The sequence below is a fragment of the Falco biarmicus genome, chromosome 6, assembly GCF_023638135.1.
Source record: "Falco biarmicus isolate bFalBia1 chromosome 6, bFalBia1.pri, whole genome shotgun sequence".
In the NCBI taxonomy this organism is placed as follows: Eukaryota; Metazoa; Chordata; class Aves; order Falconiformes; family Falconidae; genus Falco; species Falco biarmicus.
In genome coordinates, this window is record NC_079293.1 from 3,036,417 (window position 1) to 3,062,511 (window position 26,095).

The 26,095-nt window shown below is 38.2% G+C and overlaps 1 protein-coding gene across 7 annotated transcripts in view; it reads left to right on the plus strand.

Annotated features, from left to right (window-relative positions):
- The window catches only part of EPHA7 (EPH receptor A7), a 170,421-nt gene extending 144,578 nt beyond the window's left edge, over nucleotides 1–25,843 (plus strand). For 4 of the 7 annotated variants that reach the window (XM_056343939.1, XM_056343934.1, XM_056343935.1 and 1 more), the window contains exons 13-17: nucleotides 831–1,040; nucleotides 2,124–2,273; nucleotides 6,868–7,061; nucleotides 8,177–8,332; nucleotides 9,516–13,689. In XM_056343939.1, coding sequence (XP_056199914.1) covers nucleotides 831–1,040; nucleotides 2,124–2,273; nucleotides 6,868–7,061; nucleotides 8,177–8,332; nucleotides 9,516–9,630 — 825 coding nt within the window. In that variant the 3' untranslated portion in view covers nucleotides 9,631–13,689. Of the gene's footprint in view, nucleotides 1–830; nucleotides 1,041–2,123; nucleotides 2,274–6,867; nucleotides 7,062–8,176; nucleotides 8,333–9,515; nucleotides 13,690–22,071 lie in introns of those variants that run through there. The other 3 variants (XM_056343940.1, XM_056343936.1, XM_056343938.1) reach the window with 3 other exon arrangements.
- Nucleotides 25,844–26,095: the final 252 nt, after the last annotated feature.

Here is a 26,095-nt window from a genome sequence, read left to right on the forward strand (position 1 = left end):
TTTTCAGGCTAAAATGGAGCTTGATGAATACTAGCAGTTCTCTACGTTATTTCCGAAATGAGAGGATCAGACAGAATCGCATGGGAACATTGTAGGAATTGGAGTCATTTAATGTGGCATAGACATGGTGGGTTTTATTATTGCCACCAGCTGAAGTAAAAACCGCTGATACCTGAAGCCCAGTCTTCTGCGTTTTGGGAGCAGAATTTTATTGTATCAACATGGTGGAAATCAGCACACAAGAATCCCTAATTGAATTATGGTTGTATTTAAGAGAAGAACAAAGGAAAAAGAAATGCAAGTTCACAGCAATTTAGCATTTTTTGAGTGTGTGTTCTGGACGGGCCCATTCTGACTCCTTACCAGGTGTACAGAGATGATGTATAAACACTGTGTAGAGAACAGAAAGATTATGATCGATTGATAAATTCCAAGCTATGCATAACATTTTCAGTAGCTAGTGTTCCAAAAGGAGGTAGTTCTTATTTTGATACACATAATTATGCTGAGAGATTAAGAGCATATAGGCAAACTATAAAGAGCTGTGCATCAAGTGATCTCTCTTACAAAAGTCTTGCCAGGACTTAGCCAGAAATTTATGATTAGCAAGTTTTGTTCCTTCTAGTACATTAGCTACTTACACGTTTCTTAACGGGATGTACTTTTTTATCTCTGAAGAAAATAAAACTTGTGTATGAAGTGAGTTTCTTCGCCCCAGGATGAATTGCCACAGAAGTAGTAAATAAGTAGAAAGCTAAAGTTGTGAAACTAACTGTTATTTCTCTTCTCAGCTATACTAACAAGAATTGCTGCTCCTTTCTTCCCTCCAGAAACATGACGGGCAATTTACAGTCATTCAGCTGGTGGGAATGTTGAGAGGAATTGCTGCTGGAATGAGATATTTGGCCGATATGGGATATGTACACAGGGATCTTGCAGCACGCAATATTCTTGTCAACAGCAACCTTGTTTGTAAAGTGTCAGACTTTGGCCTTTCCAGAGTTATAGAAGATGATCCAGAGGCTGTCTACACTACTACTGTAAGAGAAATCAATGGGTTTTCATAGCTTTGAGATGTGGTTATTAAGAAGTGTATCTTCTGGAGAGTATAAATAAGAGAAATACGTTCATTGCTTGAGAAATGTTAATCAGTGAAAAGGAAAAGAGTTTCTGCCGGAATCTAGCTCTAATTAGGGACTGATATTTTCACAAGAACATACATTTTTACTTAATAAAATCTAAAAATTTTGCATGGTATCTCATTATTCCCTTCCTCATGATTTTCTGTTTGAAAAAATACAGAGGTTTTACCCCTAAAAATTTTAATCATCTCATTTACTATGAGTCAATTAAAATACTTGTAAGCTATTACTATTTTTCAGACTAGGTTTTATCTCACCAAAATGTTGACTAGCTTGAGGCTAGACTGTGACAAAGCTCAACTCCTGTGTTTTCCCTTGCTTTTGGGTGGGACGCTTTTCTTAAATAAGCATTCATTGGGCACACTATGCTCTTTATTCTTTTGTTGAGCCAGCTCCACTTTCCCGCCCGTGAGGCCTGCTGTGCTTGTTTTCTCATGCTGAGGGAAGGAGGGGCCCCTGGAATCTGCTCCAACAGGCGCACGGATCAGGAAACTGCACCAGCATTCACGGCTGTCACTCCTGCCACTGGGCTCTAAGTGGGATCCTGGTTTAAAAATGTCAGACCACGATTTCAGAGGAGCTGTATGACAAGTCAGCGGGATTTATATGCACAGGATGAGGTTCCCGTCACCTAGCTTCAGCCAGCCAGGAGTTAAATGACTACTGTAAATCAGACATCTAAGCAGCCCCTTAAAATCAATGGAGAGAGAAGCACTTACAGAGAAATGCAGCCAACTTAGCTTAGACAGGTATCTAAGTTTCTATGGTCCAAGTGTTTTAAGAGCCTAAACTTCCACAGACTGCTCTGAAAGTTCTGCAATCGATCAGCTATAGTAGATGATATAAGTGCTGCTTTTGATGTTGATGGAAATAATTGTCAATGTACTCTATGGAAGATTGTATGGAAATTTTGTGAAGAAAAATGAAAATTTTCTTCTTCTTTTCTTTTTTTTTTTTCTTTTTTTTTTTTTTTGGTCATAGGGTGGAAAAATTCCAGTGAGATGGACAGCTCCAGAAGCTATCCAGTACCGCAAGTTTACATCAGCCAGCGATGTGTGGAGTTATGGAATTGTTATGTGGGAAGTAATGTCTTACGGAGAACGGCCTTACTGGGACATGTCAAATCAAGATGTAGGTTATACTTTGTCTGTTTGTGAGCTTGTGTGTGTGTGTGTCTGAGCATGTGTTAGTAAAACAAAAATGACATATTGTAAACACATACATATGTGTTTCACTATACATACATAAAATGTTGGTTTAGAAATAAGATTTATCAGAATACCTTAGGGTTCTCACAAAATGAAAAAGCTATAAAGCTTTCACTTTTTACCTACATCTCTAGATTGTTCTTCCATCATTGGGATGTTGTAGGTCTCTCTCTCGACTATCAAGTAAAATTGGAAAATCAAAAATAATACTATGTGCTCTTCACTTTATTACACTTAAGCATAGAAAGAATTATATTTTTTTCCAATAAAAAATAAATCTGAGGTTTCTGAACCTCAGAGCAATGTTTAATCAGTTGAAAAAAGTTGTTAAAACTCTGAGTGGCAGGTAATGACCTACTTCGGCATTTTCAAGTTAATTATGCTGATTTAACAATATCCTTGTTTGCATAAAATATGACCCAGAGCAACAGGTCAGCAGTAATAGAACAGATGGGTGTTAATCTTGATTTCTGACAAGAGTATCTATTAGTATAGAAGGTACACAGCAAAAAGCCATGCAGGTGAGAAAGATGTCAGAAAGTGTCTCATTTAAAGTTCTTCAGGTCAGGGGCTTGAGTGTGGGTTTTTTTATTATTTTATTTTTTGATCGAATGATCGACATCAAAGTTGGAAAAAAAAAGATAAAAGTGTAAATGATGAGTCAGTTTGGCACAGTGCAAAGTTGTTAATATTTGACAGGTCTCAGTGTCAAAGATTTCATGGACTGTCAAAATATGGGCAAACAAGTCCTTGGGGCAGAGAAAGAGAAATATTTACATTCCCTAGACACCCAGTAGAGTTTCATTTCTTTTGACACCTTCCTTCTGTACTAGATTCAAACATAAAAGAAGTCTGACAGAAATATATGATGCCTCAAAGGCAAACCTTACCTATCTTTCAGGGAACAATAAGGAAAAACTTTTAAATATGGGAGAAATTTTGGTATTTTCATGTTTCTTGTTGGATTTTGAAAAATATGCCCTCCATTGGAAACTGGAAGTAAAGTGCATGACTGAACCTTTTTCATAAAACAAAAAAATTACCACTTCTTGCAGTTTCATTTCTTTTTAGAATCTTACGTGATAATCTTCAGTAGCACATAGTTAAAAGGTTAATCAATTGCTTGGTAAAATAATGTCAAATATTCTTGTATGCTGTGATCTTCAAACGTGTCCTTCCAAAACATGCGCACATCCTACCAATCCCCTAGATCAATTTATGATGCAAAAAATTTAGAAAAATCTTATGATTAGTTAGTTATTCTCCTTCACAGTTACCAATGGGAGTATTTAGCTGGAATGAAAAATGCTAAATATGTTTATTTAAATTTTGCATATATACTCAGGCAGTTTATATATCTGACGTGTATCATTTTGCCTAAAATTGGATGTGGGTATAGTCATAGACCAGATTAGATCTCCTAAAAAATATGTCTCCCTGACTTCAGGTCTTTAGATGGCATTTCTTTCATTCTGCCCCTCTTCTTTTAAGTCATTGTTTTAAACTGATGGAGGGTACAAATTTGTGTTGAGGTATCTTTTTAAGCAAAAGTCCTCCCTTTAGCAGCAGCCTGGAACTAGGGTACACCAGAAGAACACTCATCCTAGAAGCTCCCCACAGAGGCACTGCGGGTAGAGCACAGATACACAGCGTTCCCTCAACCTCCCTGAACAGTGGGCTCCCCTCAGTTTAACCCTTGCTGGTAACAGTAGCCCTCAAACTGCTGCGCTTTACCCTGTTCTCCTATTAGACTTCCAGTGTTTGCTGGTTCTTACCCTCGTTCAGTTATTGACCCTAGTGCACATCAGCTTTTCAGAAAGGGGCAAGAGCTTAGGCTTACATATTTTTTCTTTTACCTACACCTGGATTTATTACCATTATTATTATTATTTAATATTATTATATAACAAGAAGCAGAGTGATAACATTATGTTGTCTGATCCAATTACTCTTATTTAATAGTTCTTCGTTGGCAACCAGTATATATGGTGAACCGACCTGGCCCTCTTCTCATCTACTTTACATCCTCAGATAGCCTGATTATGATAAAAGCATACTTGACTCTTAACAGAGCAGTGTCACCTTTTCTTTTTGCAGCAAAAGCAGAAATTGGAAAACAAATTATGGGAAGTGTAAATAATATAAATCAGTTCTATTAGTAAGAACTCCAGCTGTGTTCTCCTTGTAGCCTTGCTTATTTAAAAAAAAAAAAAATAAATCCTGCATCTGTTTCATTATCTCAGAGTACTGATTTTTTGGAACCCCACCTCCACCTTTCTTAGCAGATTAGACACCTGTGCCCAAGTTTTGTATAAACTTAAACAAACAAACAAACAAAAACCCAAACCCCCAAACCTTTCCTAGTCTATATTTCACAATGTTTTTCCAGTGTTTTAGATATTCTCAGCAGTTCCACCCATCTCTAGCTAGCTCATTATTTTATATTTCCCAGTTACATCCTTCTTGCTCAGAATACACATCAAAAAAGCTGATTCTGCAGTATCCTCAAAAACTTTTGAAAAATAATATCACCATCTTGATCCTAACCTCTCTTCAGGTTTCTCTGAAGATTGTAGTGAATGTGAAAAGGTCCTGTTCATGATCCTTTCATTCATGTTTTCACTATTGTGTACACTCTTGGATTTAGTCTTACCTACATGGCTTGCCAGTTCTAACGGTCATAGATATTTTGGTGGTGGTTTTGCTGTTGCTTTCAGATACTTTTTCACTCCTTATTGGTGGTCTCTTCCTTCTGACCTCTTAAGCTTTGTTTGTAGTAAATCATATGTAGTATGCACAAAGCGTTTAATACCTTTTACCTTCTAGGTCAGAAATTCCTGCGTTACTTTGCATAGCATACCAGTTGTCCTATACACACTGTAGCTTATTTGTCACTTTTGTTCCACGGCTGCTTCAAGCATAAGGAGCCATTCTTTTGTTTTCCCTCTTAATACTGCTCTAAAAGATCTTACATTTTACTTTCAATATATTCTTTCCTATATAGTCCTGTTTTTCTAATGGCCCTGTTCTGCATAAAACCTCTATCCTCACCTTCTCTGACAGATAGCTTCACTGTCTCTAAACGGTCATCACACTCATTCTTCAAAGTGTGGCTGTTGCTGCAGGAATTTAATATTTCTCCATCATTTTTGAGTTGTAGGACAGTATTGTCTATTCTAAATGTTCAGATAGAAAGCCAAGGCCCAAAGAGATGGAGCAACTTCCATGAGATTGGAAGGACATTCTGTGACGTAAACCTGCAGTAAGTGCCCTACCACCGGGCTATGTCTTCTCTGTTCACAACACTTACTTTCTGCAAAATGTTTTGATACAATTATGGACTGCAGCCAGCTTTTTGAAGGTCATTTTGTATTCTTTGCAGTTTTGTCTGCTTTGCAGTCCACTGTTTTTACATTTTCTCATACAACCTATGGAATATTTTCCATCTGAGTTTATTTTCACTAAACCCGGATATTCATCAACTTTATTTATTATACCAGATCTACTTCCCAGGGCTACATCCAGAACAGCTTATGATCTTGCTTTCTGTACAAACTGAGGAAGAAGACAGTCCTATGCACTACCCTTCAGGAGCAAGCACCCTTCCTTAGCAATTCTAATACTGCTATGTCAGTCAATGTCAGTGTGCTTGAAATCCCCCATGAATGGTGTTTTGGCCCTTTTTCGCAAGCCTTTCTTATCTGCCTTGCTTCCTGATGTGCTTTCTTATCCTGCCCTCAAGGTTTACAGCAGTTTCCTGTGATTTTACTTTACCCATTTTTATTTTTTGCTTAAATCCAAATAGACTTGGCTAAGGAAGTCAATTGGGTGGGTGTAATTCTTGGTTCAGACATTTATGTTCTGCTCCAATCACATCATCATCTAACAGCATCTCTTATTAAAACTAATTTTCTCTTTAGGTGATATATTAAAATACCATTCAGCCAGGTCTTCCTCTCTCACGTGGCACATTCCTGCTACTTTATCATTAATATAACATGGCTAGACATAGAATACAACATTTTTCCCCCTAACAATTTCTGTCTGCTAAACATTTTTCTTGGATCCTTTTGTAGTATCTTCAGGCTTTTTGTATTTTATATGTGCATGCATAGATCCCTATCCATTTACGAGACAGTTGGTTCTACCACACACTCTTTCACAAAAGCCTTGGGGCAAGTAATAATGCTGTCTGAAATAACTCCATTTATCAATCTATCTTTTGCTCTCTCGGTGAATTTAATTGTTGTTCCCCACTGCTCACCTGACTAGGTAATACAGCTGCGCTCTGCACATATAGAAGAATATGTGTAAGAAGGCCAAAGATAAAGTCAGGGAAATTATTTGAAAACAGGAAGGCTAGTGTCAAAACAACAGTCATATTTTTGCAACACTGATGGAAAATTTTAGTTTATTGATTTTCTGGGGGTTTATTTTTTTTTATTATTTATTGTACTGAGTAGCAATATATATGTTTAAATATCCCTTGATGAAAAATTAACTATGTTGGCTACTAGGTTATAAAAGCAATCGAAGAAGGCTATCGTTTGCCAGCACCCATGGATTGCCCAGCAGGACTGCACCAGCTGATGCTAGATTGTTGGCAGAAGGAACGTGGTGAAAGGCCGAAGTTTGAGCAGATAGTTGGTATTCTGGACAAAATGATTAGAAACCCAAACAGCTTGAAAACCCCACTGGGAACCTGTAGCAGGTAAGAAAAGCTCTAGTGTGTGTTCTTATGATGGTGCATGTGGCTGGGTTCTGGATGTTCTGCTTGGTGGCTGCTCCCAGTTCACACTTACTCCATGTGTGTCTCACAGTTCCTCCTTCCTTCTGTTCCCTGTTCTTCCCTTCCCTCATTTGCCCTTCTTTTTTTACCATGCTGAACAAAGCCAAAAAGGACTTTCTTAAAAAAATAACCAAAATAAAGTAAATAACTTGGAACTAACACATTTCTCAGTAAACTACTGCCTGCTCATCACGCTTTCCACACTTTCACCACTAGCAGTCTTTGTTTTCCTTATTTCTTAAAGTTGTGAAGTCTGGAGGGCAAGGATCATGAGTTACTGTAGTTTTATATGATGTATCCCTTGCCCTAAGAACTGCTACAGTAGAAATAGTAATTAATCGTACTCATTCTTGGCCAATGTACTTTGACATGCTACACTCTAGATTTTTACCTTTCATTTTCTGGCTTTTAACTCCTTTCAGTGATTGCATCTCATTGTATTTCATGGTGTAGATTTTAATGGCTTCTTCATAAATTTCAGGTGAATTATTTGATTGTGGTAATCTTTTGATCAGTTAGCTAGATCACTACACTAGGGAATCAACTGGCCTGTACTCTACTCCCAGTTCTTCTACTGCCTGATTTCCTGTGTGACCTTAAGCAACTTACTTTGTGTCTCTGCTCTTTCCTTGTCTTTGTTTTGTCCCATCCAATTGAATAATGGGAATAGATACTACTATATTTTCCAAGATGCTTAAAAGAATAGCATCTTTTTTTTACTCAGCAACTTTAGTTGCAGCTGCTGTCACGCTAGGTAATAAGGTTGATTTTCTGTTAGTAACAATAGTCCACTAGGCAGATTTTGCTCACTCTGACTTTTCATCTTTTACGTGAATAAGCTTAGGAAGTATATGTTGTGAGCTACAGAGCAGTCAAAAGCTACTCACAGAATAACCTAAGCTGTGTATAAAGGCCTATTACTTTCTACTCTTGACATTTTTAGTACCCCAAACTTATTTGACTCTCACCTTGCTAAATACTCCCTGATGTTTTACTCTCTTTGGAAACAACTTACTTTCCTTTTTCCTTCTCCGTAGACCAATTAGCCCTCTTCTGGACCAGAACACTCCCGATTTTACCACTTTCTGCTCCGTAGGCGAATGGTTACAAGCTATTAAGATGGAAAGATATAAGGATAATTTCACAGCAGCAGGCTACAACTCTCTTGAATCAGTTGCCAGGATGACTATTGAGTAAGTTAGTACTGGACATGTTTAACGTGCATTTAGGGAATTTCTAGGTAAAATAATACACAATGTTCAACTCTAAAACTTTATCCTGAGTACAAACATGGTACTTGGGATTAAGCCAGCTGGTTTAGCAGCTGATGGTGTTATATTAGAGCATCCCATGAAAGGGCAAATGCCCTGCTACCTATGTGTAGCATCACTTCTTTCCCTGCTTTTGAGGCCAATTAAAAAAACACCAAATGGCTAGAATCTGAGGAAGAATGTGGCCCATTTTGAAGTATGTATTTATAGGAAAATAACCACTTTTGCCTCCACTACCTGACCTTTTTCCAGACACGTACTAGGAAGATGTGGAATTTTCTTCGAATTGGCTGGGGGTTGCCTGTGTCCTGCAAGAAATGACTTTGCATCAAGATAAAAGTCTATAGAAGCAAAACAATTTTCTGAAGGCAAGCATGGCCTGTATTGGTACTGCCATCTTAAACAGGTCTTCTTGGCACCCTGCAAACAATATTCTTGTTCTGATGGCTGCCAAACACATGTAATTCCTCTTATAGAGGGCAGTGGGTTTCTAAACAAGTTTCTAAAAAGAATATTCTCAAGTTTGCAACCCTACTGTTATCTGCCTGGTATCACTAGAGGTCTCAGCCTATAGCTTGGGAATGTCATCAGAGCCCACAAGCTTCTACTAGGTCAGTAGCACTAGTAGCAGTGGAACTGAACCGGCTGCTCCTTTTTCATTTGCATGATGGGAACGGGCCACTATGCAAAGGGTTTCTCCTGGCATCTCTTTAGGAAGCAGAATGTGATTCCCAAAGTCTTGGTTTTGTACCTAACTTTGTCCTGAAAGCCACCCAAGGTATTTTACAAGAGAAGTGTCTCTTTCTTCGGTTGTCCTTAAAAACCCCAACAAAAGATTATCATAGCGCAAAACTTACTGGCCTCATTCTCAGATGTGGAGACACATGCAGTGTAATTACATGACATTTGCCATATAATTGCACTCCTTGCTGAGAAGTTGAGCAGTGCCTATATGAACTTCATAGTACTGAGCTGAGGTTCCAGTATAGCTTCAATGTTAGAAACCTGTAGCCCAGACCACTACGTAGCTTTGACTCACAGTTGAATACCATACAATAGCAGTCTAAGTTGAAAAATTAACAATGTACGCATTTATCTTCCCCAGGGATGTGATGAGTTTAGGGATCACGTTGGTTGGTCATCAAAAGAAAATCATGAGCAGCATTCAGACTATGAGAGCACAAATGCTACATTTACACGGCACTGGCATCCAAGTGTGATAGACATTTCTCCCTTATGAGGGAGGTGACAGACTGAGAGAACAGCACTGGCCTTCAGTATATATGAAGTGCTGCTAGAAGACACTTGATTTCCTGGGTCCTTCCTGCAGTGAATAGAAGAGCTACAAGAAGCACCTACAGACTTGAACTCCTAAGTGCCACCAGAATTTATGAAAAGGGAATTAGGATCCACCAGTGGTGGCAAGGAAAACAGCAGTGACAATAAACAAAGTACTACCTGAATAAACATACAAACACCTTGAGCTCTCTAACCTCCTTTTTATCTAATAGACTTTTTAAATGTACATAAAAATTTAAAAAAGAATATATTTGTCAGATAAAATCATGATATTATTGTTGAATTCAACAAAATATTTTCCTTAAATCTGTGATTTCTGAATCTTTTTTTAATCATTTGTGTTTATTCTTCATAAAGACTTTCTTTTAGTATGATGTTTATATCTTTGGACCTTTTTAGTGCTAATTCTATGACACATTACTACACTGGGTACCTCTGAAGGATTATTTGAGTTTCTAGAGATTTAAGAAGCATGACCAAGCAATGTATATCTGTCCAAACTTTGGTATCCTTTTGTGCCATTTACTTTTGTTAAATCAGTACCGTATTGACATGGCTAGCTAATTGGCAGGGAGTCAGGAAAATGCAAGTTGCCAAGAGCTCTGATATTTTTTAAAGAATTTTTTAAGGTTACACATATACTATCTTTTAAAAGAAAATAAAAGAGGAAAAAAAAAAAAAAAAAAAAAAAGGAAAAGCAATAATGACCCCTAAGTAGTTCTAGGCACTTTTAGCAAATTGTTTGCAAGATGATTTTAATGGACTAGAGTTAAAGTGAGATATACTCTAAGACATAGATCTTCAACTGTAAACTTGCTGGGACACTGCATTGAATGGACAAGTGATTGTAGGCGTGTCTCAGAACATGGATGCAGTTCTCCAGTGTTATCTAAACCATTTAATCTGAGCACACCACATTTTTTTTCAATACTCTGCATTAGCAAATCTGAGAGAAATAGCTGGCATATATTTTGTATGAGTTTAAGCTGTATGCAGTCCAGCTGTCAGAATAAGGACATAGATTTTATATGAGAACTGTAGAGCATGAGGCAAGGGGCAGTTCAAAATTTTCAGGTTTTTTACAAGCTTTTGCTGCTCTGAAGAAACATGCATATGTGTGCTCGCACAGACACAACTCGCTCATCAGGAACACAGATGCAAGAATAGTTGCTGAATGGAATATCTTTTTACACACCTATATATGAATTTTGTTTGATTAAAACATTTAACTACCGTAAGCAATAATGAACGAGGTCTTTACGGATATTGCAGGAATGTATATGAACCAGAGAGAAAAGCTTTAAAAGAAATCTGAAAATTGTGAACTACCCCAGCAATGAAATGCTGTACTTCCAAAGAGAATTGGGCTGCTTCTATTGATTTTGATAGAGAAAGATCCCAGGGATCAGTCATAAATTGGTCTTGTTTGATAATGTGGGCATCCACACAAAAAAAATAAAAACAAAAGAAAAACCCTGTAAATGTTCCTTTGTAAAACTTGTAAATTTTATTTATACTGTCTTGTTTTGTACACACGTTTATGTGTAGTGAGCTCTGAATACATTGAAAATGCACTATATTTTTCTATTTTACTTGCAGAGCATCACAAACAAACATGTATATTCAGTGCTACATAATGTGTTTTCCCACATTTAGGACCAAAGATAGTTATCAAAAACTTAAATGCATCATTTCTCCCCTCCTTTTTTCTCCCCCCTTTTAGATCACTGTACAGTGTTATATTTGTCATTTTATTTATTTGTTTCATTAGAAAAATCAGTTTGGTTATACTAATTTTTTTGTCCCCCCTGCCTTTGTTGAAGAAAATCTGTAAAAAGCTTTTAACTAGCATAATCCCGTTACATAGACACTTCCATTTGTAATCTTTGTAATAGACTGTAAATATATTTTTGGAACTATAATGCAATGTGCATAAGGGTTATTTTTCAGTGTCCATATATGATTGTTTATACAATTCACAGCACTTTACAGTCATGCTGAGAAGCCTAATTTATTGCCTGGATTTGGGCAGAGTAAGAAAAAAAGGTGAATATTCTTATTTCATATTAGATTGTCATTCAGTAGAAATGGAGTTATTTTCATGTATGCAGCTCAAGATGGTTTTTTAACTATTAAAATTAATTTTCTAGAAACACTGTAGAAGTAAGACGCAGAGTAGACTGCATGCCCGATATTGAAATTAGTGCAAACAAGCACTCGGCCAAGGCACTTTGAGTAGCCGTTGGAACACCCTTAATTAATAAACATCCGTTTTGTGTAGAAACAAATGCTAAGTGCCTCGGTACTGGGGTGAGCATCTGTGGGCAGCTGCACAGGGTGCTTGTCAGTTTTGCTGCTGCTTTAGGCACCCAGCTGTGAATTTAGGGGGCTTAAATTCAGACACCTGCTTCCTCATAAATCTCGGCTATTGTTTCTGAGGGCTCGGTGTTTAAAGGTGCGATGCAGCAATGCTGGTATTGCTGAGAACCCACTAACCCTAGCTGCAGGAGACTTGAGGCCAGGCTTCACCTTTAGGACTTGTTCAGTCAATGTTCTGAAGCACAGAGGCCTCAAAGCGTGCGTGGTGACCTGGGATCCCACATGCAAAAGTGAGGGCCCTAATGGTATTTCTTCCTTATTTTTCCTTGTTTGATTTAAGCCATCTTCTTTGAATAGTAAATATGTTTTAGCATTCATCTATACACCTTGACTGCCTTAATGTTGCCACAGATTTTTACACGTTTGAAAGTGGTAGAGTAGACCCAGAAAGCACAATCGCTATCAATACTCCCATCTATCTGTTCAGAACATTACTGCGATTTTAGAGCACATGCATGTAAATGGGTTTGTAGCTGGTAGAGCAGCAACATGTTGATGTTGGTTGCAGTTCCCCAGGTTCCAGGAAAACATAGTCCAGCGTAAGAAAAATAAAGTGCCAGAGAAAGTTGATGTTCGTGGGAGGAACGGAAGAAAAAGTTGGGTCGGAGGGAGAATTAAAGGCTAAATGATGAAACAAAGACATTATCTCAGTTCTGGCTTAATTTTATTGAATTTGGAAATTGTGTATCGTTTAAGACAGATTATCAGGCTGTCAGTGAGGCTGATCTTTCTTGACTTTATCCATCTACAAGCATCTAAAAGAGATGTGCCTAAGACAAGCAGGATGAATCTCCCTCTGGGAATGCTTATCTCCATTACCTGTAGAGGGACCCCAGATGATCAGCTTAAATTAGGCATCAAATGTCTAGATAGTTAGGTGAGGTGATTTCTACCCTATATGTCCTTGGCTGCTGCAGTTTCCCCCCTGCAAGCTGAGTGTCATAGAAAGGCAGATCCTCCACTGCCAGTCTGTCCCAGAATGTATTTAAACTGGGCTTTATCACAGAGAGAGGTGATTATTTTTTTTTTATTCCAAGATTTGTAACAGATCATCTAAATGCTTTTTTGTATGTGGGTATTAATTCTTGAAAAAAATTGTGATTGTTCTGAGGAAGACCTGCCTAGTAAATTACAGTTATTTAATATTTTAAATAATCAGAAATATTTGCTGACATACTGCTTCACTACAGAGGTTATGTGATCAGATATGATAGTTGCTGTTTGCAAAATCATGTTTATCTAAAGCCTTGTCATGTAAAAATCTCCAGGAGGCAAAGATGCTTAAATGTATCTCAAATTGAATGTTGCCCTTAATATCTCAATAATTGAGCTCTGTCTGTATTATTCTCCATTTAAAATGAGTTTTTTATATTTGTTTAAGCTGGAGTTATCTGGCATCAACTGAGGGAGTTTGAAAAAATGATTTTAAATTAAATTTGCTTTTCTCCACTAATAGTAATATACAGTAAATAGTTTCCACTGTTTTGAATGTTACAAAACCTATTGCTTTAATGTGGGGGATGAAGGGGTTTATTTTTGTTTTGTTGTTGGTATTTTTTTACATTTATTGGTTAGTAGTTGAAATAAAAAATGATAATTTGTCCTTAACTTTCTAATATAATTCATATATAGCAATTTTGAGATTGATTTAAATTCTGCGACTCCCGGGTTACTACTGAGATGGTTATCATGTCACTACACCTATAATACCAAGTGATGCCAAGGCACCCTGCCACAAGGGTGGGTTCAGCTGGCATTCTGTTGCCCAGTAATGGCATGAAACAATCCACTGACCATCTGTGAGACGTGAAGGCCAACTCAGCCCAAAAAGGGTCATTTCACCTTTCAAAAATATATATGTGACTTGTTAGAGCTAACGCTCCTTAATGCATTACTTCCCTTCGTGCAGTTAGAAAGCAGTATGCTCATGATATGTGTTTGGGGTTTGGTGGGGTTTGTTTGTTTGTTTTATTTTATTTTAAATGACTGACATTTGGGGTACTTGTGGAAGAGAACAGTTCCCAGACAGGATGACAAGCCCAGTTTGAGAAAAGTATGATACAAATTCTTGCCTGACGGTAAATCGGGCAGCACGTGCTGCAGGGGTATCAGGCAGTTGGTGCTGTGATTTGCTGAGCAACTAGCACTGCAGGGTTTGTGCATGTTCAGGATCTGTTAGGACTGCACATCTGATGAATTAACTGATATGTAGAAACAGGTGATTTTTCCCCCCCGCTAACTTGGAATGGATTTGTAGATGGTAGATTTGGGCAAGACTACTCAAAATTCTTAGCTTCAAACTAATTTCTAGTAAAACAAGAAATTCCGGGCAGCAGCCTGTATTTTCTCTCCTATTCCCTCAAGGTTTGTCAAGCATAGCCAACAATTACTTTTAAACAGAGATCTTTATTGTTTGCCTAGTGCAGCCTTCTATTTACTTGGGAATAGGCAGTTCTGTAATTAAATTTCCTGAAAAAAGGACTGGGGAGGCATAGGGGAGGGGGGAGGTAATACAAAAGTTTGGGGAAAAAAAAAACCACGGACAAGAAAGAAAATCCCAGTCCAACAAATGACCTGCGAAACCCAAAGTATGGCTGGGCTCACCATTTTTGTAACACATTCCGTATAGGAATTTGAAAAATATAAGAGGTTAAACCATAGGCACAAAATCTGCAATATCCTGATAAAAGAGTAGTGGCAGAATGCAAGCTACATTTGTGAGAGTTTTTCCTCTCTGGATTTGGTTTTGTGAGATTTTTAAGTTGCAATAGTTAACACATGCATTTAAAGTAAAATCTCTTGGGACAGGCCAAGGGCCAAAACTAGTGTGTCTATAAAATCTGTTAAATTCTCAGTGCATTTTCATGGTGGGTAAGGGTTAGGCAGTTTGATAGTGAAAGAAGTCATGTGGAGCCTGCATGCTGTACAGACTGTAGATTATTTCCAGCGAGATTATGAAAGGGTTAAAAAGGAAACCCTCACTTTTGTACGTAGTGAAAAGTCAGAAGATGGGAGGGAATGGAGAGAGAGGGGCAAGAAGTCATTCAGAATGTGTGAGTCTAAGACGTAGGGCTCCGCAAGACATTGCTGGCAGGGGAGTTAAGGAGTGTCAAGATTTTTTAAGTAAAGAGACACTGTTAATAAAATATACCTAATAATCTAATGTGGAGTGGTTTCAGTACTCTGATTTTTCCTCAGGCCAGATTGGAATTTGTCAAAGAGACTAAATTGAGACAGATGGGAAAGCCACTGGTAATACACAGCTCATTCAAGCAGACTTTAAAGAGACTTGAAAGGAGAATTTTACATTAAAAGCCCGAAAATAAAACATGAACTCTGATGATATTTACACTCAGAAGGTTTTAGAGTAGTTCTCTTTAAGTCTAGAGTAATGATAGCAGATTTTAGCGCTGATACAATACAAATTGGGTGAAATTAATGTCTAATTAGAATGACCAAAAAAAGAACAACAAGTCAAAAAAAAAATAAGAGTTGATGTCTTGATAGACTGTGAAAAAAGATGTGATACAGCCATGCAAAACTTGTGTAGCCAGCCAAATGAATCTTGGACAAAACAAGACATAATGTCTAGTGCCAGAAGAGCTAAATGAGGAACAGAAAACCTATTCATCCATGGACCAAGGCTTCCGTATTTAATTGAACCAAATAACCAATTGTAGAACTGTGCTGCTAATAATAATTAATACTAATAATGAAATACTACAACTCAGAGGTCATCTGATGGATCATAATATGGCCAACACTGGAAACCACACTCAGTGCTTAAGCACAAAGACTTATGTGTGCCGCTGGTATTAGAGTTCCTTGACTGAGTATTTAAAGTCATTTATAAACCAGAGACATTATAGCCCCAGGTCCATAACTAAAGCCTTCCTCTTTTGTGCAAAAAAAAAAAAAAAATGCTGAGCAACCTGTAAGGTCTATCAAGTGCAATAAAAATTATCTTCAGGTTATTTCCTTAGAATTACCAATAAAACCATGACTTTATCTCTTACAAAAGAAACAAACTTCCTGCTCCAAAAGATGCCATCTCACTAAGAAGAAAAGTCATCCGTTAGTTTTACTAGTACATCCAAATCTGGCTTGAAGGAGGCTAGACTGAAGAATGATAGATATAATGTGTCCATGTTGATCCCTCACATGTCATGTCTGTAGAAACATTACTCAGGCAATTTCTTGACTATCATTCAACCTGTTTTACTATGCCAGCTTCCACTGGCTTCCTGAATGGCTGCACTGTCCATTTTTAAGATGTTTCCTGCAAAACATGTTTCAGTTGCCTTTCCTCAGGGACCAACCAGCCTATGCCAAGAATGCATGTGTAGCTTAAGAGTGAGAAGTTCTAGGAATCTCAGATTAGTTCTCTCCAGAGTGTTCTTTCCAGTCATAGTTGTAAATTGGATGTGTTTTCCCACTGAGGTTGCATGTAGTAAATTGCATGAGAAATCTGATTTGCCTGGAATATAATTAGTAAAATCATCCTGATACTTCCTGAAGGCTACTCAGAAATGGCAGTTTTTAAGTGGTGGCTAGGATTTTGTTCAGAAAGTGAAAGAGGTGGGTCTATGGGAAATCTGTGCGTGCAGCTTTCAGTAAAACACTCCACTTAGCAATGTATGGAGTTTTCTGGGTGGTAGATATCCTCTGTCACTGTGCCTGAAACTAGACCACAAATGCAAAATCTAGAAGCCCATAAGAACAAACTAGTAAAAAAAAAAAAATCTGTAACAGAATTAGACCAAGTCTTCACTATTTATTGTTTGGTCTTGGCAGCACTGGCACTTCCATGCGGGATCAGTGGAAGAGTAAGATGGGTCCAGACAATAGAAGAGGAGAATGGGATTGGATGGGGTGAGAGAGGACTCTCTGGGTGGAAGAGGAGAAACTGAGATGAGGTGCTCAACCTGTGGGTGACTTTGGGCAATCTTTGTGTTTCTCTTTCAGGATCTCTGTGGCACAGAGCCTTTGCCCTCAGCCCATTTCATCCCAGGGCTCTTACTTGAGTTGCTCTTGAAGTCCTCCCTTACATTACTCTATACAAAATAGCAGTGTCGTCTTCTCCAGTAGCTAGAGTTTGTACCCTCATGGGCTGCTGAAGAAGAAGACAGGTTTAGATTCAAATCCAGGTCAATAAGCTTACAGGAAGAAATTGGGCCAGCAAGGCACTGGGACGGATTCCTAATGAGGATTTTCCTTTAATACTACTGAGCCTCAGTACTATGGAGAAGCGATTGATTGCTTTTGTGAAGAGAAAGGCCGCACCTTGCGATATAGCTTCTCTACACACTCCCGTTCATCCACTGCCGAGAGCAGGAAGGGGGGGTGGGGAAAAGAGGGGGTAAAAAAAAGCAAAAAAAAAAGCTTTCAGGCTTTTCTTTGTAGTGCTCTTTTCAAGAAAAAAAATTGCCTCAATGCTTACATTACCTAAACTTGTGCAAGAGACAAATTCTCTTTGATACTTCCTACTTGCTGGCCACAGCATCCCAGATAGACTGTGCTGTCTGTTGCAGGTCTCAGTCAGAAGCTGCCTCCTGTCCATAAAACTGCCTAACATTGAGGTGTCTCCCAGAGGGTACCTTTCTTGCAGTACTTGAGTATCACAACAAAGTCCCTCTGCGGGTGTCCATGTTTGTTTCTTTGTGCAGAGGTGCCTCTGTTTTGGGGGGTATTTCCCCAGCCAAGAGGAAGGAGCCTGGTTTTTGCATTATGCTCTACTTCCATTCCTCCCCAGCGGGCATTAGTCATTTATACTTACCTAGCAGCACCCATGCTTCGCTGGGGCTTAAGTAGGAGGTAACAGTGAGGAAAGAACATTTGGTACCCGCACAACAATAAATGCAATGTCTATCTATGACCAACAAGCTACGGGTCAGGGTGATCACTCTAGGTGATCTGCACTTAAGAGCGCCGAAGTCATTAGTGTTGGTCAAAACAAAAGGAAACAAAAGTGTGTGTATGGGGGAGGGGCTGTGTGTTGAATTCAGAAGACCTGAATCAGCCAGTGTTACATGTGAACTGCCCAGTAACAGCAATGATAAAAGATAACGAAGTATGTTTAAAATAATATAAAAATCTTTCTAATGACAGTACAATCTAAGAGGGAGCTGAATGGCAGAGATCAAAACACCTGGTGAGGGCACTATTTTAGAGCAGTGGGAGGAAAGAGTTGCCTTCTGGGATTTCATACTCACCATAATGAATGGGGGAAAATTCCTTTCTCATTCTTTTATACTATCATAAAGCTATTTCTTATGGATTTTATGAAACTAATATAGCTGAATTAATGAAAATCTTATGGAAACTAATGCTTTACCTGTGTTATCTGCTTCTGAATTATTTGCTGAAAAATAATGAAGATATACCCCAGAAGTATTACCTTCTTTCAGTATAACAAATTATCTTGATAATTATGGAAAAGGAAAAAAAAGAGCCCTATGAAGTAAGCCTCTAAAGCAGTTAATATTATTTTTACGCTTGTATTTTGAAATAGGATTGTGTAAAGCTGAATCTGTCTTTTTCTTTAAACATCAGATGCTGTCAAGTTATTTTAATCTAAAATCCTAGAGGAATGGATATTATATATTTTGCAATGCTTTTACAAGTGGTTGCATAATATTTAAGGTTAATTTTCAGGTCTAAATTAACAGTGCTTCACTTTAGATACCAGAGAAACAGAAACCACATATCTTAGCATACAGTTATACATCTGCATGTCTGTCATCGAGCCATCACAGCATACTTTCACAAAACAGTATACTACACATGGCAGTGCTTAGACCCTAAGTTCTATTGTGTTGTTTCCATTGGGTTTGTATTTAAGGCCTTTTGGTGATGGAAGCCCTTGTTAGCTAAGGTTAGTGAGCGTTAGCAAGCAGGTGAATGCGGTGTGAATTGGTAGAAGCCACTTGCTGAATGTATGGAGAGATCTCACAGAGGTGATGTCCAGTTGTTACTAAGCTCCCTCTCTCCCCTCGTCTAGCATAAATGCCAGAACAAGCCAAAAAACTGACTGCCCTCATGCCTATTGACAGCTGTGTCATGGCTACCTGTAGCTCAAGATACATAGCTGATGAAAATGTAACATCTGTCTGGCATCCTTTTACCTCTGTTCCCAGGAAGGCTCACATTTTTTTGTGATTTGATGAATGGCTGCCTTCTTTTCTGAGAACATATGGAAACTTTACATCTCTCTTGGGTGAGAAAAGCACAGAAAGGCTAAAACTGACTCTACAGTTTGGACTGTGGAAAGGTATTACAAGAAGGCCAACATGATACTTCCAACCTCTGTGTGGGAAGGGGGAGGCTCTCTAGGTATTCATATGTTGCCAAACACTTTGAGCTGCAGCTTCTCCTGGCAAAAGGTTGGTTAGGCTAAGTCTAATACAAAACTACCTCTGAAATTCCTTCCTGCACTCTACAACCTTTCTTTCCTGAAGCACTTTTCCCATCCAGAAATCCCCTCCTTCTTACTCTGAAACTGGTGTTCAGGACACCTCTGTAGGAATGAGGAGGCTGTTGTTTTGCGTAAAATGGAGGGTTTTTTTTCTTGGAAGTGGTTGAGTGTCCTGTCATGTCCCAGCAGAGCTAACAGCCTGGTCTGCAAGCACTGTACTTTTCCATATCCTTCTGTCATTGCTCAACTCTTGGATGAGATGCATATGATCTCTTTGATCCTTCTTTTACATGTGTTTCCTGTTGAAAGGATTAATTTAAGCATCTACATCGAGAGAAGGTTTGGGGCTGTGAATCCCTGAAAATAGTTTCCTCAGGACACATCCAGCTTTACTGCTGGAATACATGATGGCATACCAGCACCCTCTGAGAACTAGTTCTTGTTGGATTTCCTTTCTGTCAGTTACAGTGTCAGTGGTAACCTGTGCACGTGTTAGTTTTGTCTCGTTATTGAACACAGGGATGGCCTTGGCATGCATCAGTCAGGAAAAACAAGTACTAAATCCAACTGTACAGATACCTCAGCCAAGAACTGAAGCCCTATTCTCACCTCAGCAGAGCTTGTCAGCTGGTTTATCCGCTGTCTTTGATGGTCCTTCAGTTTCTCCAAACTGTTTTAGGTTTCCATCTCTTTTCAGAGAGATGGAGTATCTAATTCAGGCCTGGAATGACATCGGACAGCAGGGCAGCTAGAAATGAAACATTATGATACTGAATAGCTAGGTCATACAGATGCAAGGAAATTATCGCATTGATTTGCCATGTGTCACGTAGGGATCCTCATCTCCCATTTGTTGATGTTTCATACTTGTTAGCTTGCACCTGGTCTCTGCTCTGCTGAAACCAGTTCTTGGCAATGAGAAGTGCCACAGTGCAGGGTATACGTAAATTATCTCATGAGTCTCTTGATCTGGAGAACTTCATCCTGGTGCTGACCAAAAAATGTCAGTAGAGACAGAGCCAATAAAAATGTAAGCTGAGGTTTTAAATACCTATGCATCTATGTGCTGTTTGTGACTACAATTTGCCTTTAGCTTTGAATAAATTCACATATCAATCATTTTTACTAATTCAAAGACTTACTTGCGTTCAAAACAGTAAAAAGAAACTATCAGTTTCCTAAGTCAAAAAAAAGCCTTCCTTTTGGAAAGGATTTCTCCTCAGAGTTCCTTTTTCCTGCTTTCTTTTCTCACACATTCCTTGCATTACTAGGGTTGCAAAGGGCAGGTGCAAAAAAACCTAATAGAAGCAAGATTTAGCTTAGGTAATACCTTCCCTTCATGTAAAATTAGTCTCCAGGACACTACGCTAGAGACAGAAAAAAACATTCTGTCCCTCCATCAGATTGCTTTCCCTAGCTTTGGTTTTTGTTTACTAAGCCTCAGACATTATGGCTATTAATATTGTCGGGTCCTCTTCTCAGCTTATCATAAAACATCTGCTCCCATTTCGTCCAGTTTGGTGACAGAGATGTATGGCATGCTACAATGTATTTAGAATACTCTTCTCTTGAATGACTATCTTCCCTTTGATTCACACTGTTAAATAATCTAATCCATGTGCTGGAATGACAGATACTACTGTGGAATCAACTGTAAGGATATTGGTTGGTATGGCAGGGGGACATTCCTCTGCTGGTTTATTTTTCTTTAGTGTTAGTGTTACATTGGCTTGTCTCAACATCTGTAATAAATTGCTTTTCTCTCAGGAATTTTCAAATAATTTAGTTAAGAGATTGCTAACCATACGTAAAATAATTTCTATTCAGTCCTGGCCTATATCCATTAGTCCTAAAGCTATATTGTTTCAGAGATTTCATATGGCTAGCCCATCACTAAACATACAGAAAAAGCCACATCTTTTTGTTTCCTTTCCTTTTTTAAACTCCGGGGGTAGGGGGTGGGGTGTTGGCAACACAGATAACGTAAACATTGTCTTTGGGCGCCTAATATAATGTAATGATAATGTAATGACTGGGACAAGTCAGTTAAAATACTTTGTTAGATTCTTCAGAAATGCTGAGATCTTCTGGTAACATCACTTAGGCTAAAGGAGAGTCTATTAGTTTACATGCTACAATCTACTTACCATGTGTATGCTCTTTTAATTAAGCAGAGTTTAAATTGAACACACCCATTCCACTCTTTTCCTACTTCCTTCTTTTAAGGAGTTACCTACATCTTTTCCCAGTCCTTAATTTTATACCCAAACACCCATCTGAAAGACTGCCCCTCATTCATTTCCTTTATTTCCAGCACTGAAATTGTGAAGTGTAACCCTGTGGGTCATTGAGATCCAACATGAAACTACATTTCTTTCATGTTAGAGGTGTTTGCTTGGGAATCTTTGGGGTTTTTGATGTTTACCTAGCTAGTCAATGAGATTTTTTGTCAAGTAGTGGTATATACATGGCAACAAGAATGATAGTGTAATTTGCCTCTATTACTTCCTGATATCAGGATTCTGCTGCACTGCCAATTTCATATCTGTTGTTATTATTTGTTTGACAGAACCAAAAACATGCCAGGTGCTTTGCAAAACAGAGAACAAGAAAAGTCCCTTTCCAGAAGAGATGACAGCCTGAATAGAAATGGCATAATGGCAGGAGACAAAGGAAGCAGAAAGGGGAAGCAAAACAAGAGTTATAACCATAAAATCATGAGATTGGTTTGGAGGCACAGTGAACGCTATGAGGCATTTTTTTAATGCGCATAAGGACTGTAGTTGGGATTAGAGAATGGAAATGTAGAAAAGAAGCATGGAAAGGAATGGAGAAGAAGGGAGGAACAGACTGGCAACAGGAGGAAGAGTAAACAGAGGTGTATGGGAGAGGCCAGAACACACACCCGACAAGCTGAGGATTATGACTAATGCCAAGAATGAAAGACCACATCTGAAGAGCATGGTGATTTAAGGAGGATGGCGAAGCAGGACATGGCGATGCTGCTAGGGAGAGAAGAGCCCGCAAAGCTGCCCTGGAAGCCTGCCCTGGAAGTTCCTCACACTAACATAACCCTGCTTCCCCATCTTCTTTCTAGCCCCCCTCTTATGCACAAAATATGTATATAGAAGAGCAAAGGAGAAGGAGAAGCAGCTAAATCAAACATTTCCAGAGATCCTGCTGGGGAAGAAATTTAAGCTGGGATGATACAGATTTACTCCTACTGACGATGCTACTGGTAGAAAGCAGCATAGAGCATCCTGTTAGCCTTTCTCATGCAGACAAATCAATGGGAGGCTTTGCCACTACTTACAAACAGCCCTTGCTGAGAAATACTCAGCAAAATTATAATACTTCAGCCAATCCAGGACATTTCAAAATGTCCTTTCATTCTAGATCAGAAAGAAGCAGAAATAAAAACGCCCACAGTGAAACGGAAACAGGGAAGAAACATATTTGAGCAGTTTCTTTTAGAACTGTCTCATTATTACAGAAAACGGTAATGGGGATTTTGCTCACTGAAAAAAAAATACATTTTATAACTTTTCATGAAAATTTCTGATAAATTTGGGAATTATTTTCATTATGTTGGATTGGCTTTTTTTTGTTTTTCTTCTAGAAAATTGGTGTTGTTTTTACAAGGAAACTGGAAAACTGCCATTTTTAGTCTGTCAGATATTTTAAACTACCCTGATTTTCAAGGTAAGAATTCTTCAGGAGTAAGAAAGCTGCAAAGTGGCCAATCTAATCTCTTCCTCACTTCCTTCTTCTCTGCTTCAGTGATCAGACATGTCTAATGGTTAGGCTGCAAAGAGCAAAACCAGTTACTTTGTCTCCCTGAGAAAAGGCATTTTGCCAACTTCTTTAGGAATTATTGACTAGATCTGCTAACAGGAAGTCACTTTTTTGCTGCAGACCATGTCTCCATTTATATCCTCCTCAATCTCTTCCATTTTGCCTGTGAAAGTTTATCAGAAAGCACACTGGAAAGGCTCAGATCTTTCTGTCTCCAGTGAAACTGTTTTGAGACACAGTTCTAGCTTGGCACATGTACTGGGATGACAGCTGAGAGACTACTGCTGGTAATGGAGTATTCTATTACTTTGGCATACACAGACACTTTTTGCTCGGTACTTCTAACCGCAAAGTATTGATGTTTAGGGTACTATAGGTACTTACTCATTGTATTTTTTCTTACAAGTTTTAGCGGACAGCACTGGATAAATTTTTCTTCTCCTTCAGGGTAACACAGCTTTGCATGAGTCATTCATCTTGAATGTACACCAGAGTGATATCAAGTTGGTGGTTGTGACACCTTATCAATATGATGCCCATTTTTAGTCTCTTCTAGCAGTGGAATGATTTAAGTATTGTCTAGTGGAGACAACGACCTCCTTTAAGAATATCTTGGTGACTCTGGATAGGATTCAGATAATTCATCTGGGTGAGGAGGAGACAATTGAAAGTCATAGCTGAAATATTACCAAAAATCTTTAACTGCTTGTGTTTGTCCATCATTTTCTTGAAGATTTTGTCAAATGGTGGTTTACTGGATTCTCAAATGGCAGCAATGGCCAAGTACACTTTTTTAAATTGTCTTCAATTTGAACTTTGCTTAAGTTAATTAAACTCTTGTCACCTCAGGGTACCATTTTAGTAATGAAGTTTACAGGACCTATTCTGTCAATATAGCAACTTCAGCTACTAAAGAACACACCAGGTACAGAGACTTAAGACAATGCTCAGCAATGCTTAAAGAATCAGCCCACCTCAGTAATTTCTCTCTACCATTATTGAATGAATACTGGAATTAAATCATATAGCTGTGATGTCAACTTACCAAACCTATCCTGTTTAAATTCTTTCTACAATCAAATGTAGCTCAAAGTTTTATAACAGTCTTTGTATCATTTAAAGAAGAGCTTGCAAAGCAGTGTCGTAGTATCTCCCCATAATAGAGAATTTTTTACATCTATTTTTATGTATTTGAAAGAACCCCACTAATTCAGTTGCCTACAACTTTTTGCAATAATGGATTCACCATAAAGCAATATCAAAACTTAGTTAATATTTCTACTAATTATATTTAGACAAGCTCCAAATTTTGCATAATTTTGCCCCTGCTTCTGGCATGATAGCAGATATGGAAGACATATGTACCTGTCTCTTGGCCCTCAGAGAGGATTCCACTGTGTGGCATCTTCCCATCCTCTGCTACTAAAATAAAAAACAACAAACCCCACCAACAAACAAAAACAATTGGGAAAGGTGCCGTAAACTCTGGAAATTGCAGTTTGACCTGCCTTCTGAGTTCAGACGCATAACTGGATGCACGATTTTGGAAGTAGCCAAATGGAGTTAAAGGAAAAAGGTTGGGATAAAAAAAAAAAAAAAAAAAAAAAGAGTATCATAATGTATTCTGAGAGTAAAGGACAGCATGGTTATTTTGCCTATAATTTTTTTTTTTAACCTTGCCTATACTTTTCCTGCCAATCCTTTCCTATTGTTACCTGTCAGCTTTTCCAAGAAGATACTTGGCTGTGCCTAAAGTAAGAACAGCTGCACTGACCCAAACCACAAGTCCACATAGCCCTGTGTGCCTGGCGGGTGTCCTGCCAGGTAGGGGTACAGTCCTGTTGCTATAAGGCCTCCATTTTCCCCGTCAGATTAGGGACACCTTCAGCTGTTGACTTCCAGACATCTTCAGGGCTCTGTATCCAATATGTACAGCTCAAATGCTTCCTAAATCTGGGGGTACACTATGTTTAATAGTCTGAATTTGTCCTAGATCCTGTGAATTTGCTTCCTCCTTCTGTCTCTGTCTGTCTTGCCCTTCTTTCTTCTGAAATAGAATGACCAGGGCTGCATGAACTATTCAACATAAGAGTGTATGATGTATTTATACAGTGATATAGCGATACAGTGTATTTATACAGTGATATATATATATATGTTTTCTATTTTGTTTACAGTTTCTTTCTTAATCATCCAGATATCCTGTTTCACATTTCTACTTGATACTGAGTGCTTGACTTGATGTTTTCAGAAAGCTGTCTAATATTATTTAGTTATTTTTTTCTTCTCAAGCAATAGTAAATTTGTAGTCCCTGCCTGTGTATGTATAGTTAGACTTATTTTTCCCTCGTGCATTTCCTTCTGCTTTATCAAATTTCATCACCACTTTATTGCAAATGGCATTCAAAATTGTGAAATCATTTTACAGTTCTTTACAGGCAGCTTCTGATTTAACTTTTAAAAATCATTTTGTATCAAACTTTCTCATCTGACGGTTCTTAGATACCACATTTCCCTTTACTACTAATAAAAGTACTTTTGCTTAAGTCTTGTTTTAATTAATTCAGTCCAGGAATCTTTGCACACACTTAAGTGCCCAGTTGCTATAATTCACTTCTGTATTTTTCAGGAGGGGGGAGGGAAACCTTCAAGCTATTGGCCTTTATATTTATTAATTGGAAACCTTAAAAATAGAGTTTAGACCTTATTATTGCCTACTGGTTCACACCGAGTGGTTATACAACCTTCAGAGTGAAAAATTGTTAAGGATTAGATCCATAAAGTGCATTTAAGAATAG